This window comes from Falco naumanni, chromosome 3 (genome assembly GCF_017639655.2).
Source record: "Falco naumanni isolate bFalNau1 chromosome 3, bFalNau1.pat, whole genome shotgun sequence".
NCBI lineage: Eukaryota > Metazoa > Chordata > Aves > Falconiformes > Falconidae > Falco > Falco naumanni.
The window spans coordinates 69,644,928-69,664,088 of NC_054056.1; the positions used below are offsets into that span (position 1 = coordinate 69,644,928).

A 19,161-nucleotide genomic window follows, 5' to 3' on the forward strand; every position below is an offset into this window, starting at 1 on the left:
TTTCTGAAATATGCCATTTTGTAGATTATGTCATCAGTAATATTCTCAGTATCTAATGAAACAACATATCATGACTAGCTATTAGAACTGGACATGGATTTTCTGATATATCATTCCTCAGATGGAAAATGCTTTTCTATAAAAAAAGAAAATGCTTATAGGAACATGTTGATTTGTTTTAAAATGAAAAACATTTAAGTTAAGATAAAAACGTACCAAGCAAACATTTGCAGACTAAACATTTTTTTAGTAAAAACTGATTCAAAACTCTAATATCTGTATCTATAAAATTTGAAATAAACATTTTTTTAAAAAGCATATTCCCCCTTTTTTAAACTTTCTGCACTGTGATAAGGAAACAATCTTGCCATTCCATTAAAGGAATTTCCAAATGTCCTTTTATATATCAGAGAAATCCTCATTCAGCTTTAGATGAAACATCACTGAACTTGGTGCAGTTTTAAGGTACAATGCTAAAGAAATATCAAGTTATTACCATTGCCTTTCCCAGTGTCATGCAACAGTCAAATTCATGGAAAATCTAGAAACAGTTGGGATGTAAGAGTAATTTAGTGGAAGGCTAATGTTAGTAGAATTAGGAAGTTATGATATTGCTACTATATCAAAGCAAAAAGAAAGTAAAAGTATCAGCATATCTGTTAATGCTTTGGGTAACAGCATTTAATGTGTTTATCAAAAGCACAAGTCTGTACATAAAGATGACTGACTTTAAAGATTTATACATCTGCACTTCAGAAATATATTATTATGTGTCCAACAGCAAATACTGATGAAGACAAATTTCATATTTCAAGAGATTTTTGGTCATTCAAAATGTCTTGCTATTCAAAATCCACAGTAATCATTTTTACCATTACTTTAATTGAAAGTACAATAATCACGTTAGCAGCAGAAAAGAAGAGCAAGCGGGCTTCTTTTGAGGTTAAGAAAACAAGGCACAACATAATCATTCTGAATGTGATCCAAACTCATTATGAATTGTTATGTCAAAGAAGTCTTATCTGTGTGTTTAATACAGCACGTATCAGCACTGAACCGAATGGCAAAAGACTGTACTGTCTCTATAGAACATAAGGTAATGAGGTGCTATGAGAGTAGGTGCAAATAGCGCAGTGATAAAATACGCCTGTAATGTATAACTTCATCATTATACATGTAAATTTTGCGGCATTTAGTAGCATGCATGTTAGTAAAACAAAAGTCGCACCTTGTATTTAGCTGTGACATTTGTTCCGTTTATGTGTCATAGTCTTACCACCTGGCAGCCTTTTCTCCTGTGAGAAGACAGAATCCAGGTCTGCAAATGGGTGACTCAGCTCTCCAGCCACATCACACACGATGTCTGTCCCTGCAAGAACCAGGCACGCTGATTCTTCAGTTTAGCAACCTATTCAGTCCTGATCATGAACAGACTGTTTCTATCCTTCAGTGTACCGCAAGTCACCCCACAAGATCTCTTTCTCTGTCTGGATCTGTGCTGAAGCCACTGGTTTCTTACACAGATTCTCTATCCATTCTTCAACTCCATTTCCCTTTATGATGCTGACAACAAGGGTCTCTAGTTTCCTCACCAAGTTTCTGGCCAGTTTATTTCTTTATAAAAGATTGTTTAATCACCTTTATGGACTTAACAGTTCCATCTAGCCTCCAGGAGAGAGGGACCTCTTGCTTGAACAAAGATGCCACTCTCTATCCTCTTCCTGTCAAGTTATTCAAACCTTTTTTTTTCTTGGCAAAAAGTTTTTCCTTCCTCTTGTTCTTGCTTACTGGCTTTTATTCACCCTCACAAAATCTACAAGTCACCACAAAAAGGACATTTTATTGGATCTTTTCATAGATCTCAGGCTGGGATTTTCAATCTCACTGGTCTTTCCATATATTACCGCATCATGCTTTTCTGCATATGGTGTAATGGTTCACACCTGTTCATCTTAAAAATGAGATAATGAGGATAACTGGTAATTCTAACCTCCAAACTGTATTCTTAGCTGTGCACCCCTAACTTTTTGTAACATGTACACCTGCATTTCTCCTTAAGCAGACAGAACTATGAATTAACTTTCAATTTTCAGAGTCAAGAGTTTGTCTTCCTGCTTAAATCTGACCCTGAGTCAACCAAAGCATCCAACAGTACTTCTCCCAAACTAAAAGATACAACTTATGTTGAATTGTTTGAGAATTTGTTTTCACCTTAGCTATGAACATGTATGACATTACTATATATATTCACAGCCTATGTAGGAAACATCCCCTTTTAGTTTTTGCACTTCATGACACTTGGAACAAAGTATTCTAATTTTTTCAACTACCAAGACAGGCAGTTCTCATTCAGTATATTTCACTAGAATTTCTAGGAACCCTAGATCAGATCCTCTTGAACTGCCTCCTATACTCTGTACTCAAAAGTTAGGGCATTGTTTTTTAATGTTTTCTCCCCATGGGGTTAATCCTGTGATGACTACTCTTTTTAGCCACTCATCTCTCACCTTAAAAATATGCTTAGTCTATCCCTATTAAATTATCTATCAGTTGGGGTTTAAATGGTCTCACCCAGCTTCAGACTCAGAGAAGCAGACTGTGAAATCTGGTCTAACATGTATGCTCCATTACTACTTCAGTAAACCAGCTTTCATCTCCAGACCCTGGGTGACAAAGCCTCATAATCATTGTACCACATTCCCTGATGTCATGACTTTTACAGGAACTGTTCAGTCCAAAATTCAGAATTTTCAGAATGAAAAATGCTTTTTCATTCAACCCTGATTAAAGGAGAAAATTTATCTTTATCATTCAATACCAAAGCAAGGTAAATGATTTGAATTTTTACTGTCAGAAAAACTTCTGAAAGCTGGTCAAGTGACTTTTTCCAGAGAGCCACACTGGTCATCCTTCAAAAGCCATAGCACAACTTCTGCACATCACAGCCAGCCTCCTTGAAGAGCCTGCCTGTTAATCCCAGCTCCAGTGCCCTCAAGAACTTTCTCCACCCACTGGTATGAGGCCTTGAGCCCATTTCTGCTGGGTAACAAACTGAAGAACCTGCTAAATATTTTTGCGTGTCCATAAGGTACTGAAGGAATATTTGGCTTTGCTGTTGTTATTACCACCAGTTTAGTCTTTCCTGATCAGTTAGAAAAAGAGAATAAATGAGCTTGATGTGAAGACACAGAGAGAGACCTTTCTGATATAATAGAAATATTTAGGACATATTCTATTTTTCTTTTCTTAATTAAAAAAAAATCAAATGGATTAGTGGAGTTTGGGATTTTATGGATGTGAATAAACACTTTTAACTGCATTTTACATAAAAATTATGAAGAATGACATAAAAATAACTAAGTCATAACAAGGTAAATATTCAAAGGGTGACAGTGCGTGCCTCCATCCTAGCTGTAGGCCTGGATGGGAAGCTGTCATCAGAGAGACTAGCAACACGTTCCAGTAAAAACTAAAACTGGCTCTCAGGTATGCAGCTTATTTCTGCTTACATTTAGCCACCAAAAGCTTAGCATAACCTGATAACTCCAACATTAATTTAACAAAGAAATACTGGTAAGAGCTCTGCACTTCATGCAATACACGTAATTCAGTGTCTTAAGGAGATGGGAGAAAAGACGAGATAGTATGAAATGAGACGCATTAGTAGAAACAAATCTGGATGTCCTGAGAAGGCAACAACAAAGGTACCACACCAAATTATCCTTATAGCTATTTTTGAAGTGAAGGTGATGATGAGCAAGTCAACATACCAGCAAGTATTTTTTACCTCAGAATTAATTTAACACAACAAAGGAGCCAAATCTGGTATTTTGAAATGACTAGTTATATCTGTAAAAATTAATGAAGTAGTAATCTCTATTTTTTTACAAAACATGTTATTATTGTTGATATTTCCCTTTCTTTCATATTCTGATCAGTACAGATTTTGTGAAAACAAACAAAATCAGTAATTAATACATCAGACATAGAAAGTAAAAGTGAATACTAAAGAGAATGTAATTGAGAAATTTACTTTATCTAAACTGTTCTAAGCCAACTGAGAAAACTATATGATGGGCATAAAAGTAAAGAACACAAGATTAAAAGTGTTTAATTTTTTTTTATTTAATTATTTAATTAATTATTATTTAATTATTTTTATTTTAATTATTTTTAACACAGCTAGAATTGCAAAAATCTTAATCTGGGAATGTGTCCCCAAAGGAGAAACATTTGATGTTATCATTTTTGTGTAAAACCAAACAAAATTATACATCAAGAATTCGGCAATTATCCATTTTCTTAGGAAAAAGTTTAAATATGAAGATAATACAGAAAATAACTTAGAGAATCACACTCACACCTGATTTCTCTGAAGATTTTGTGGTTATTACCACTGTGCATTTTATACTTCTATTTCAGATAGCTCTGATTCCTCAGTTACATCTACACAGACTCTGGGTCCCATTTGCCAGTTACCAACCACAGCACCTAAGATACAGGTGAGTGTCTTGTTAAGATGTAGCTCCTAACAGTTCAGAAACAGCATTACCCAAAAGACCAAAGTTTGACTGCTGCACTATCAAGATTTTTGCATACACTGAGCACTATTCTTGTACTTAAGTGATTAAAAAGGAATGGAAACTTATTGATGCTGATCATAGTCAAAATTATCTGAGATTTATTTATTACTGAGCACTTGGTGAAAAGGAGAAAAAGATTTTCAAGTCAGAAGAAGTGATGTCTTGTTTTTTCTTTCCAAGAGGTATCCACAAATCAAAGCAAAAGAAAACAGGGAAGAGAAAGTATACAACAGCCCTAAGCATTAATGAATAATTGAAAGTGCTAAAGCAAATTAACAATTTTATAATTTTCCTAGAATTACTTCTTTACTCACAGAAATATAGAAGTCTACTATAGAAAATCAGTAATTTCTTTATTTGGAAATACTTGCATATGGACAAGAAAATACTAGTTATTTCAAACTTTTGATAAAACTAGTATCCTTTTTAGACCTAAAAAGGGCCAGAACTAACCAAATAATTGCTTCACTTCTCATGTAAAGAAACACAGCTCTGATAATACTCACTTCTGAATAGTTCAGGCTTTTCTTTCTAATCTGTAGTAATTCTCCATACTTCCTACTTTAACCTTTTCTCATACTCTGCTAGCTCACCTTGGAGATGATTAAATACCATCTGAACGTTTTGCTGCTTAAACATCACACCACTTAAATTTTTCCTTTGAAAGAAAAAAAAATATTCAATTAAGTAATCAAGATATTCTGCTATACTGTTTTTTTAGTCTTTACTTAGAGGTTTAACTTCTAATTTTATAATAGATAAAACAGTCTCTTTTTGTAAATAGTGATACTCAAAAAAAAAAAAGAGGTCTATGATGGAGCTTACCATTAATGTTTAGACCACTTAAAGTTACTCTGCCTATGAATCCATATCCAATGTGTCTATTGAGATACATAACTCTCACAATTTAAAAAAATAACTTACATTTTTAAAACAACTTTCTAGTGAATGGGCTGGTTGACTCCCACATGCAAAGTATCTGTTTGATTAATTGTATTCTGAGACACAGAGTGAGCCCATGACCAGTGCCATATTGGGTAACAACTATTTTATTATTTATTGGGACTGGAAGTAGGAGCTTCACATCATTGGTGTAATATTTTGTTCCTATCTCTGTCCATACCTAGTATGATTTCTTTCTTCCATACATATAAAATGTGTTAGGCAATTTTAAGAGGTTTTCACTTTGTACTAACATTCTGATCTCTCAGAGTCTGTATTTCTGTTAATTTTAGACAGAAGCATATTTTTATAAAAAGAAAAAAAGTATTTCTAAGCGATTTTCTGCAAGATAACCTAAACTAGAGGCTTGTAGGTAATGTAACAGTTGGCTGCATAATAAAGACTGTATCACAATGTGCACAGAAAAAAGGAAATTTGAGACAAGTTTAAGCCTACTTTTTCTAATTTTAAGGATTTGTTGTGTAAAGTCAATGTTGTTTTGACACTAAAATAAAATATTTTTAATTTTAAAACAAATCAACCAGTCTGCTAAAGGGAAAAATCTATCATGTAAATATTATGCTGACCGCTCAGGAGCCATTTATGCTGTCAAACTAGGAACAGCTGGGACCAATAATAAGCAGTTATCCTTCTTATTGATTAGCTGATACTTGACAGAACAGATGTGTTTAGGAGTTTTGGAATTTAGTTCTAAATTCTGGAGGTCACAAGATCCTCCTCACAGTCTCTTCTGAGACTGTCTGCAGAACATCAATTCCCCTTTGCAGAAAATTAAAGCGTCTAAGGCCTCCTCCGAATCAGTGTCTACACAAATCTCTCTAAAAAGGGGCTAAGGGATCCACCGGAAACTTCCTAGGGTTTCTTTTCACTGAAACCCCCTTCCAGTGTTCCTAATCCCTGGCACATCCCTTTAACTTTCCTCCTATCCTTATTTCCTTCTGGCTGGAGGTAGGCACACCATATGGGAACTGATGCATATCAACAGTGGGGGCTCCAGCACAAGCATGGATGCTCCTCACATAAACATTAAGTTCACAGGATTTGCTTATCATCCTCCTAATTTAATTAGCACAAAACTCCACTGAGATAAAAAAATGAGTGAATGTATTACATGTTCATTCTTAACTTCAGATATGAAGACATGTTTTTAAGTCCTCCAAGAATGCAAAAACAATTTTTCAAAAGTCATTGTTACAAGATGGTTTCTATAGGGGATACCTGTGACATATAATTTTCCCTTTGTCAGCAGGTTACGCTAAATTTTCCTGTAGACTTCATATTTGTAGTCAATTTTATTGTGGAAAAAAGTTTTTATTTCAAATTACTCTTATTTTGATAACATTGTGTCAATGTTTCTATTTCACTCTAGTAGCTATTATTTAATCTTTTTATTGCATTAATGATAAGCAATAACAAGTCAAGGAGGTGTTATTCAGACAAAGATGCTAGAAAGTACCTATAAAAGGACAACAGTGAAGACTGAAAGCAAAAGTAGGAACTCCTTTACCTCAATTTTCTCCACCAGATCAGGCCAGAATTAGCCTGATTAGATGCCAAAAAAATGGAAATAATAGCCAAAAGTAAAACTCAAAAAAGTTTATCCTTTAGTTCCAGTTTTTCTACCAAGTCAGGTAGGTATCAGCACTCTTACAAAAAGAAGAAAGGTCAGTTCAAATAGGTAAGTACATTTGATATTCAACTATATGTATAACAGGAAATGGCTAGAGCAGACTTTCTTAAGATAGATTGATGAAATGCCATGTCATATGTCAGATTATTGGAAATATTAATAGAAGAAGGTAGATTAGACTGAAAGAGATTTTTTTTCCTGAATATTGCCACCATTCATCTTCACTAATGAGAAGCAGGAAGCAATGAAAAAACACCAACTCCAAACTCTTCTTCTGCTTTGTCCCTCAAGCACAGACAGTCTGAATGCTCTGAACACCAGAAGGCATAAGTATGCTGCCAGTTTTCAGCAAGTCACATGATGGAGAAATTCCCATGTGCTGTACCTTCTGTGTTCAGAGAATGACAAATAGGAATACTAGCCATCAGGTTAGATAATCTGGAAGTCAGAGGGGTTTGTTTGGACCTTTTTTGACTTTACAGTTCTTTTTGTTAATGGGATCTCTAAAAGCATGTTCTCAAGAAAAATGCAAAGTTTTCATTACTATCTATTTTAGGTGTAGAAGTTGGAGAATCTGCAAGAAAATTTCTCTTTGAAAGAGATGGACTTCTTAGCTATATAGAAATAATGAATTGCTGGAATGAACTTTCAGTGCCACTTTGTGTTGATAATATCCCTTTCTTCTCTGATTCTGAATAAAACATGTCATTATATGAAACTACTGGCTAAAGAGCTGTGGAAAACGAGAAGAGATTTTTCAGTCATGGAAAGATGCCTTCCATTCTTGAAGTTCAGGAAGTTCAACTGCACATTGGGTCCCTCTGAATCATTCTGTTTGAATCAAGAGTTGGAAAAAACCACAGCCAGTCCCACATACTCAGCTAAAAAATTTACATAGAAAGAAAATTTCCCCAGTAAAGAATTTCATGGAATAATCTCTCAAAGGTCTTTCAACAATGACAGTACATAAGTTAAAGAGATCACAGAGCTGTAGTATAAAGATGCAAGGATCAGTTTCTTACTATTCAGTCATCTTGTACAATTCAATAATCCAAGCTGCTTTCTCTTCGACATTGCACAGCAGGTTCACCTTTATCCTTGAAGAGTAAGCCTGCTGTGCAATCAGCATATACAGCCCTCCAAGGCTTGTGTGGCCTAGAAGGCAACCTGTGTTATCAGCTGGATAGAGCCCTTTGAGACTATTTTCAGGACTCATCAGTCACAGTAAGTGTAGGTCCACACTTCTTAAACCAGAGAAAACACAGAGTGCGTGGAATCCTCCATTAATTAAGGATGCAACTGACCATGAATATTATCAAATTTCCAAAAGTAATTCTGATGCCTGAAATTCAATTTGGTAAGCAGACAATTTATCATGAATAACTTCTACAGATATGTTAAAACTACAAGCAGCAATCAGACAAAAATACTCTCAATTATTGATGAAAAGTGCATTATATTTCCTAGAAATAATACTGCAAAATAATAAAACTACCTTTGGTAATAGCAATAAAGTAGGCTACTAGATTACTTCAGTAAAAGTAATAAACTGTCCTTTAAAATTCATATAATAGGTAGGTCTTACCTCAAATCAGTGAAAGATTTCTCTGTATTTTCCATCTGTATTTGCTTCATGTTCCATAATTCATTTAATTCTTTAAGTTCATTTTTAAAATTGTCCATGTGTGAGAGTATTCAGCGATTTGATCGGAAACAAATATTTTTTTTTCCTGGGAATTAGAAAAAATACATTGCATCTAAATTAGGCAGGGATAGACTTCCAAATACTGTATTTTAAGTGCATGACTGTGGGCAATAATTCATGAAATTGTATACCTAAAGAAAGATAATTTCTTTCAGGGGGGCAGTTGAAGCACTTAGTGCAACTGGAAGAACTGCCTTGCTGTGAAAGCATGGCTTTGCACATCCAGTTATATTTCTCTAACTTGTTGCACAATTCTTCTACTCTATATCCACACATTTTATTATACTGCTTGTATTTTTGCACTTGCCTATGTTGTATATGGATGTATGCACATTGGGGGGCCACCACCATCATAAAATACATGCCCTCTTTAATTATTGCTCTCATACATAGAAGTTTTTCAAATAACCACTGGCTTGCACAGCAAAAACTTTATTAATAATAGTGAAAAGTAATAAATTTTGCATATGATCTAAGGCTGGGCCTATTTATTTCTGTGTATGCAGATTCAGCATCTTAACTGGCAGCTTTTATTTCTAGACTGTCAAAGTACTTACAAAATGTAATACTAAAAAACTTGGCCTTCAGGAAAAAATAGTATTTTTAGTTGCCATTCTCCAGAGAGAATATGGCTTACTCATCTCTGAAAACTGGCATTTTCCATTTAGTTGCCTAAATAGACAGTTTTCCTCTTTCAGATGTCAAGTTTTTGTAACAGTTGTCCTGTACTCCAAACTGCGGAGGATTACAGCACAAAGATTCCTGAATTCCTGCCTACTTTCCTCAGATACAAGTACAAAACTCAGAGAGATGTTGACATTAATCTGCTGATAAATGTTTAATTTAAACAGTGTTTTCACTAAACTTCCTATTCTACAGAAGAGACATCAAGTTGCAGCGTCTTTATCATACCAAAAGTGACTACAGCCACAGGACCCAAAAAATGTAAAGCTTCATGACACAAGCAAACTCTACTTTCAAGAGCAACAGTACCTGGTAAACAAAGCTGCAGCTCCTGACAATGAACAAGGTAAACATACAGCATTGTAGCAGTTCAACGGTAATAAACAGGTGGGAGTCTTCTATTTGGGTGATACCTCTAAAGTGGTCTTGCTGCATTAGATTTTGTAACTTATACTAATGAACTGTAAGCAGCTACGTAAATGGGTTAAATTAAGAGGGAGGAAAATACCTTTTGATTATCCTTATATACACACATATAATCTAAGTGCACACATGTATAAACACCAAATTTCAAGACATCACAATTCAGTAGGTAAAGAATGCATCACATTATATTTAAATAAAGACCAGTATGTTAAAAATTTCTTGGTTAGATACTGCCCCATTTTTCTGAAGCAGTAGCCTGATGCATAGTGTAATGATCTTTTTCCTTATGATAAAAGTGCTTCTTAGGTATACCTAAAAGGTAGCTGGTACTAGGAATCAAAATTTTTGTGACAGATGTTAGCACAGATATGAAGGTGTGCAAGGTACCGTAAGAACATGGAATTTTTAAGGCCGCTGAACTTTGTAAAAGTGTAATCTGTATCTGATATGATTAGATGGAAATTTCAGGTTTCTTGCAGGAACACAGACTCGAAAGAAAATGAAGATATGGTAATTAATGCAAGCCCCTGTGCAACTGAACTGCTCATAGAGAGTCTCAACCCTCAGGAAAAATGGTATTTTTAGGCTTAGTATCAGAAGAACCTGGAGAAATGTGATAGTCCAAGATATATAGCATGTCTCTGTGATCTGTCCTGGCCTTAAACTTTACAAATAATGAAATCTGAGATGATTAAGATATGAAGGCCAGATATAGATATGAACACAAAGAAGCCATGACTTTTTTCTTTTTTTTCTTTTTTTCTTTTTTTTCTTTTTTTTCTTTTTTTTTCTTTTTTTTCCCAGAGTCAGGTTCACATATGAGCTATGTTACAACAAAGCTGACAATGAAGAGCTTTGTCTCTTTGACTTCCTGCACTTTTTTCAGGACTTTTCAACCAAGGCAGAGAAAATCGGAAAATGTTGGCTTCCACGCATGTGGAATACTAGCCATTGAGTCAATGCAACCTGGTTCCTATCATAGACGACATGCAATCAGATTTTAGGACAAACAAATGAAAGTGGTGAGACACTACATTCTGTGATCCAAATATAAATACACTGAATATCTGCTCCTTATGGCTTGCTGTAGTGGATAACAGTCCAGTATCCTGCCTAAGCTGAATGAGTCCCTTAGCACTTGGTCATTCAGCTGTTCAATATGTGAACTGTATTTTTCATTCTTCTGAGCTGCTAAACGAGACTACTGGTGTATTAAGTAGTAGAATTCATATGCCCATACCTAGTTACCTAACTTTTAGACACTTAAAAGTCAGCACAGCAAACTAAGTCACTTCACATTCAACAGTGAGATGGAGAAGCTTCCAGTGTGTGATTCATCTTGCCCTAAAGTAGGTAAACCATGAAGGGTTGTGAATTGCTTGATCAGTTAGAAGATTAAGACTCCATATTACTCCTAGACTAAGATTACTGTGGAATCATAGCCATTTCTTTCATAACATCATTTAAGCTACACTAGGCAACCTTTAAACAAGCCAATGTCTTAATCATGGAAGAGCACCAAAATCTTGGAATGTAACTTTAAATATTTTTTCCTTGAAAACAAAATAATACAATTAACAGAATCATATAGTGTGACCCTGCACAGCTAGAAATATTAGTTATTAAAAATAAGACATCCCCTTTTATAAAGCCTCACTTTTACGAAACATCAGTTGCTCCAATCAAGGAACTGTATCAGGCTGTAAAAAGGAACATTTAAGGTATCCAAGTATTGTAACCAGCTTAGAGCAAAACAGGCTTTGTACATTGTTTTATTCCACCTAGCCAAAACACTCCTCTAAAACACTTACACAACACCAACTCAAATATTGCTAGTTACTAACTAATGTATACAGGTATTTACAGTTACTAGGAAATGCAGCATTAAAAATCATAATATTAAAAGTATAGAAAACAAATGCACTGAAAAACATTGTAGAATTACTGCTTATCTGTATGCTGACTCATCAGTCATTTCCACATGTTCTAAGATCTATTGGCAAACCTGCAGTTTCATGGAGCACAATCTTTAACAGAAAGAGATGTATAAACTCTGTCTTCCCTGCCAAATTTAGAAACCTGTGTGAATCAATGAATTTCCCAATCCTTAATTTAAGATTCTGTCATACATAGGAAGTCTCATAATTTTTCAATAGAAATTACCGGATTTATGAAAGCTACTCTGGACAAGATGATTTTTTAAAAAAATCTATATATCTCATCTTTGATGCTGTAATACCTAACTCAAGTTTCTACAATATGTAAAGGAAAGAATAATAAAAATGAACAGAATCTTAGAAAGAAAATGCTCGTTTCTTCTAATGCTTATAACCATGTTTATATAAAGCATAGTGTTCAGTAATGAAATTCAATAATTCCCTTTGGTGGATTATACAGTTTAGTAACTGATATAGCAGATATAAGCCATCATTTACAAAAAGATGCCATCTGCTGAGCAAACATGCAATCAGCAGGCACTTCCTATTACACTAGAATCTTTTTTGTCCTTTATTGATTTTCTCCATTGCATTTCTAAAGCCCCAAAGCAATCTGAGCCAGTGTAGCAAATGAAGAAAGCAAAGGACTTCTCAATGACCCCAATATCAATTCTGCTTTGTACTTTACACTGTCTCAAGGCTATGAACCTCATAGGTTAGTTCAAGCACGAGACAGAAAATAGTACATATACTCTATATATGTTTATAGTTTCAAGGCAACTGTGTAGAAATGACAGCCTAACCTTTGAGATTAAACATGCTTCAAAAAAGCCATACAGGCCTTAAATTCTTTACCTGTATATCACTTAATTGTTGCTGCATAATAGTTCTTTGTTGTTCCAGTTGTTCATTTTGCTTCTGCTCTTTGTCTAGCTCTTGTACTCTCTGATCCAAATAGAAGAGCTTCTGGAGAGTTTATGCATAAACAGACAATGTTAGTATTCAAAAGTTATTGTCCTACATTCTGTAGAAATCAGAAAATATATTAGTCATTACATACTTTAATAGTTACCATTCTTAAACTCATTTTTGTTTTCCATTCCATACATATTTCTCCATCATGTACATTTATATACTCTATGCTTTGAATGAAAAAATGCACATTTATAATAGAAAATATTTGCTACTTCATGTAGTGTTTATTCTCTAGCAGCAAAAAATTACCACTTACTCTGCTCCCCATGCTTCTTTACTTCCTTTCTGCAAAAGAATTTATAAATAAAGTTCTGAAGTCAAAATATATACTTGGAATAGCTTCCATGGGGTTTGTATAAAGGGCAAAATAAATGTTTTTGACTTACTATCACTAACACATGAAAAATATAGCTATAGACAGCTAACAAGAGGAAGAAGAAAGAAAATTAAAAATTGGGATATGTCATGTTTATATTTTTAATTAAGTCACTCTGTTATTTATTAGCACCTCAAGAAAAGCCCAAGTTTTTGTCCATTTTATCAATTCCACTTGCATCATCAGTGTGAGCACCAAATATTAAATTACAGAAATCATTATTAATACAGGTAATAAGAAAAAACTTACATTACTAAATATGATTTTATAAATCGTATAATAGTTCTATTATTCAAAGTTTAAAATTTCATTTAGACTCTATAATAAAGAAAACTAAAATAGGTATTAATATTTCCATTCTGAAACAAGAATTTAAACCTTTCATCAATGAAAAAGTTCTTCCTTTAAATTACCAATATCTTTTACATATCATTCACATACTGATCTGCTTGTGCAAACTCTTGTTTCCAAGCTTTTAAAACAGAAGCAAATACACAGCTATAGACCATGATGTATAACTTACACCACACCTCTCTAGGTTTCCAGGATACTAATGATGTGGTCTTTGTCACATTGTTTCTACTCAGTTTTATTTGGGGAAGGGCTAACAACATTAGTCACTGCCATTCATGTGTTGTTTTGAAAATACTATTAACTATTAGAGGAATCTCTTCTTTTAATTTTTCAATTTGACTTATTAAACTCAAATCAAAAATAAACTATCACATAATCCATTATCTGAACTGAAACTATTCAACAACCTCCATCTCTCCTCCAAAAATGGTGAAGTATTGCTACATGCAGATTATGTCAAGAGCCTTTCAAATAAAATAACACTAGAGAACTGGAGAAGACAATCTCCCATGACAAGCTATTTACTAGTAGTCAGATAACAGAACTACGAACCTACAGATTGATTCTGCAACAAAAAAATTCCTCTTGCTGAGGCAGCAGATATTCTTTATCTGGGCTTTGAGCAAAAATAAAAAAAAAAAAAAACCTGTATCTAAACTCAAAAAATGTTGATCTTACTTGACTGTGAGAATGTTCTGTAACAAGTATATGGCTTATTTAAAACTCCTTGCCTTAATTCTGGACATAAACCATCAATAGTTAGTTTTGTTTCCTACTGATTTGGAAACAAAAATGAAGGCATTCTGCTTTTTCTTTTCCAGCAGTAAGCTCCAGTAAAAATGCCCTCCTTTTTCAGACACTTAAGAAAGAATTACTTTTTTCATACAGATTACTGTATTTTCAGTTCTGTTCCCTAAGACACTTACTTCCTGGGGCTGGTGGGGTGGGGATGGGAGGAGTGGGGGTGGGGGGTGGAAGAAAAAAAAAAAAAAGAAAGCTTCAAATGCCTTCCCTGGATTGTAAAACTGCTCATCACAGTGAACAATGCATGCCCACCTATTCATGCAGTGTGGAGCAGCTCACATTTGGAAGGATCTGTTTGCAAGGATTTGCACATATTTTGTGGTGCAATACAGAACAAAGGCTTTAAGTAGTACACAAAGCTTAATTTAAGCATTATGATAGGACAGTCCCCAATTTCAGTGTTGCAGATTTGTATAATTACCACTGTGAAAGCCAAACTGTTTCACTCATTATAGAAGACTGGAAACAATTGAAAAATATTCCCGTGTTTCCAGTCATTTTCACAGCCACTGCCTGAAAGAAGAAAAGGAACAAGCACCTGCTCAAGAAAAGGACATATAAAAAGGAAAAAGCAGAGTTATGAAAATCCTCTTAATTTAAAAAATAAAAATAAAAAAATCTGTGAATAAATTACATTCCAAACGGCTCTGCAAATAAAGATTGAATGGTTTTGTTTGAGGGTTTTTCTTCAATACAATATACAGAATTTACATCTTGCACCAGACTATGGTTCAGATTTTGAATATTTCCACATAATTTCAGAACAATAAGGTTTGTTAAAGTGGCAGGGGGACATAAAACTATCAGCACTGCCTAAGGAAATGATTGTCTGCTTAGCTAAGGTCTCATGTTTGTAGAACTACTAGTCAACTGATCCACGTACTAACAAGTATTTTTCAAAAGCATCCATCATTTTAATATCTTGTTTTTAAACACTAATTTATTTAGAGAACATTGTTCACTTTGCCATCTCCTATCTATCACCATTGTTGTAGCACTGCATATAAGCAAAGCTTTCAAAGATCTAAAAGATCACCAGGTCTAAAAGAGGAAGGTCTAATAATGAAAGAAATATTTCTCAGTCATACAAGTTTAGTTAGTATTCCTGTTACTCTTTTGAGCAGGACTGGACAAAAGGTTATTTCTCTGAAAAATTTCCCAAGGTTTTAACCACAGGGAAGGTTAACACCACTAGTATACCCTGCAGATATGGGGAATAGGCTACTAGGTCACCACTGGACAACTGGATGAAAATGGCTCTTTGGCTGTACTTTCAAGATGATGGGGGGACAACCAAAACACATCATACTATAACAGGAGGAATGCTATAGTAGAAGCAAAAGAAATGCTTGGAAGAGAAGAATGTACTTAATTAGGTCGATACAAGTAGGTTGAGGAACTGTTTTTAAACATCTGTCTCTTTTTCTTATATAAAACAGACCTTTCATGAGAGGAAGGGAAAACATTTTTATCAGTATCTTCCATAAAGCAGAGAAGCAAAGAGGGTCCCCAGCATGCCGTAGCTGCGGGCTTATACACTAGTTGCTCTCTTCAGCTTGTAAGCCCACAAAGTAGTACAAAGGAAACAAGCAAGTATTAAACAGTCTTCCCTTTTGTAAGAAAACAGATCACAGAAGCTAAAAGAGATGGATTTTTCTAATATAGAAAGCAAGAAAGGTCAAAACTAAGACTGGAATTACATTGTATTTTGTTATGTTGTACCACAGCACAACTGCACAGTTGCAAAATCCAACTCTTCTGAGCTATGGACTTCTGTTTCCTCTTTTTTTTTCTAATAATGACAAAAAATATGCCAGTTAGTGGTCCAGAATCTACTACTTTTACCTCATAGTTGTCTTTAACGATAGCTTTATTTCTTCTAAATTTTGTTTCTAGATCAACTACTTGTTCTCTTCTATTCTCTCCATATCTTCCTCTCTTTTCTTGACTTTCTCTTGTTGCTTTTCCTCTAGTTCATCATTTAGCACATTAATCCTGGCCTGTTTATTAAGGGCTGATTCTGCCAGGTGTATTGGGTTTGCATGGCCAGGTTTTGGTAGCAGGGGGCTACAGGGGTGGCTTCTGTGAGAAGCTACTAGAAACTTCTCCTATGTCCAGTAGGACAAATGCCAGCCGGCTCCAAGATGGACCCGCCGCTGGCCAAGGCCGAGCCCATCAGTGATGGCGGCAGCGCCTCTGGGACAGCGTATTTAGCAAGGGGGGGGATAAACTGAGCAGCAACCTGCAGCCAGAGAGGAGTGAGACTGTGAGAGCAACAGCCCTGCAGACCCCCAGGCCAGCGCAGAGGGAGGCAGGAGGTGCCCCAGCCCCCAGCGCAGCGGTTCCCCGGCAGCCCGCGGTGAAGCCCCTGGCGAGGCAGGCTGTGCCCCTCAGCCCGCAGAGGGCCGCGGTGGAGCAGATCCCCACCTGCAGCCTATGGGGGCCCCACACCAGAGCAGGCAGACTCCTGAAAGAGGCTGTGACATGTGGCCAGCCTGTGCTGGAGCAGCTCCTGGCAGGGCCTGTGACCCCATAGAGAGAGAGGCCCAGGCAGGAGCAGGTTTGCTGGCCGGGCCTGTGAACCACGCTGGAGCCATCTGTTCCTGAAGAACTGCACCTCATGGAAGGCACCTATGGTGGAGCAGTGCATGAAGAACTGTGGCCCTTGGGAAGGGCTCACCAGGTTTTGGTGTGGGAACAGTGTGGTTGGGGACTTTTTGCTTTCTCAGGCCTTGCTGGCAGGAGGGCTGGAGGGCCACAGGAAACTAGGAGGGACACAGCCAGGACAGGTGACCTGAACTAGCCAAAGAGGTATTCCATACCATAGGATATCATGCTTGGTATATAAACTGGGGCCCGGGGGGGAGGGTGGGTTGGCTGGGGCTGCTGATCCCTGGTCAGGGACTAGCTGGGCATTGGTCAGCAGGTGGTGACCAGTTGTATTGTGTGTCACGAGTTTTCTTTTCTCCTTTCCTTTGGATTTCATTCCTCTCCTCTTCTCCCTCCTTTTCGTTAAAACTGCTGCTGTTGTTATTATTGGGTTTTTTTTTGGTTTTATTTTATCTCCATTGTTAAACTGTTCTTATCTCAACCCTTGAGTTTTACGTTCCTTTCCAATTCTTCTCCTGACCCCCCTGGGTGATGGGAGAGTGAGCAAGTGGCTGAGTGGCAATTACAGCTGGGGTTAAACCACGACAAGTTTCAAAGAAACTTAGGAAAAATATACAAATTCAAATAATGTCACTGCATATATGGAATATTACTAAAGGTTTTTTATCTTTTAAAGCAAACTGGAAAATTTTGCGCATAACTGGGATACAAATAAAGTATTTCATGTTTTCATGAGTATTTGAATTTTCCTAGCAGCTGAACAGCAGGCATCATTACTTAGCAAAATCTGTTAGCCTTCTATATGTGAGGTGGTCACAAAGTACTCAAAGTTAATTCATGGTAGGAAGTAAAAAGAAGGTAGAAGAAGATTTTAATTTGAAGTAAAATGTCTACTGTCATGTTTACCTGAGTCACTTTCTAAATTCCTTTTTGATCTTGAATTTCTTTTTTAAGGTTCCCCTCCAAATTCTTAGAAAAAAAAAAATAATCCATACATAATGCATAAGAAAACAAGGTAATGGACAACATCAATGAAAATTTGACACTAAAATCACAGCAAAGAGCAGCACAGCATTTAAAATTTTTCTCAAGTATCATAAAGACTATATTAAAAAAGGAAATTCCAACAGAGTCTCAGGCATAAAAGGTAAATAAAAATAGACCATACTATAAGTAACAATATTTTCTAGATTTAATATAATTTATTTTGATATGTTAAAATAATTAAATACATGAAGAAGCTGAGCTGGCTTACCTAAATGGATATTGAACATCAAACGTTCAAAATTTAAAAATCTCGGTCCCTTCTATATTTTATATGATGAGACTTTTTTTTGTAGTTTCTAATAAAAAGAACTGAACCTGTTTTAGTTCTTTCTTATGACTATCCTACTCATATCACTTCTAGGATAATAGTTATATAGCACATCATTATAGTCTGCACCTTGAAAACCTCTAATTCAACATACATCAGATTACCAGACCATCATAACTATACCTGATTACAATCCAAGTAAAACTCTAGGGTTTTCTGTCTCTTTTTTAAGTTAATTTAGGTAGTGGGAAACTGATTATTTAAGCAGGACAAGGCACAACGTGGCCAACAGTGAAGTAAGAAATTAACTCAATCAACTCTATTATTGAAATGTATTTATTCAAGATGTTTTATTCACATCCATATCTGCACTTTGGAAGTGCATATGCCATCAGCACTTGGAGAGGGAGGTTCCTGTATAAGGAGGTCATAAACATCTCCCAGATGCCAAATACATAAGAAAATTCAAAACCAGGTCCAAATATCCCCATATAGTCTCAAACCCCAAATCTCAAAGGTTGTTAAGAACTTCAAGGAAACAAGTGACAGAGATCAGTGTTCATGTGGAAAACACATCCTGTAATCAATGAGTAAAAGCTTTTTTTCCCCAGATGAAAGTTTATGCATTTGCTCCAATAATAACTCCAAGCAACAACTTGTGCCCATGGCTCTGCCCTTCGCCCTCACACCTCCTTGTCCCCATATGTATATAGTGTATCTGAACCCAAATCCTGAGTCTAGTAAATGAACTGTGGCATCTGGACCAGTCTCCAAAATGCAGCAACATCTTGAATGACTA

General features: G+C 35.7%; 1 protein-coding gene across 1 annotated transcript in view; it reads right to left on the reverse strand.

Annotated features, from left to right (window-relative positions):
- Positions 1 to 4,405: 4,405 nt before the first annotated feature.
- Positions 4,406 to 19,161, reverse strand: part of CCDC178 (coiled-coil domain containing 178) — a 60,656-nt gene continuing 45,900 nt past the window's right edge. Inside the window, 9 exon segments of the mRNA XM_040586672.1 lie at positions 4,406 to 4,528; positions 5,090 to 5,147; positions 5,149 to 5,241; positions 8,762 to 8,858; positions 8,861 to 8,906; positions 12,784 to 12,894; positions 16,283 to 16,347; positions 16,350 to 16,437; positions 17,954 to 18,020. Coding sequence (XP_040442606.1) covers positions 4,406 to 4,528; positions 5,090 to 5,147; positions 5,149 to 5,241; positions 8,762 to 8,858; positions 8,861 to 8,906; positions 12,784 to 12,894; positions 16,283 to 16,347; positions 16,350 to 16,437; positions 17,954 to 18,020 — 748 coding nt within the window.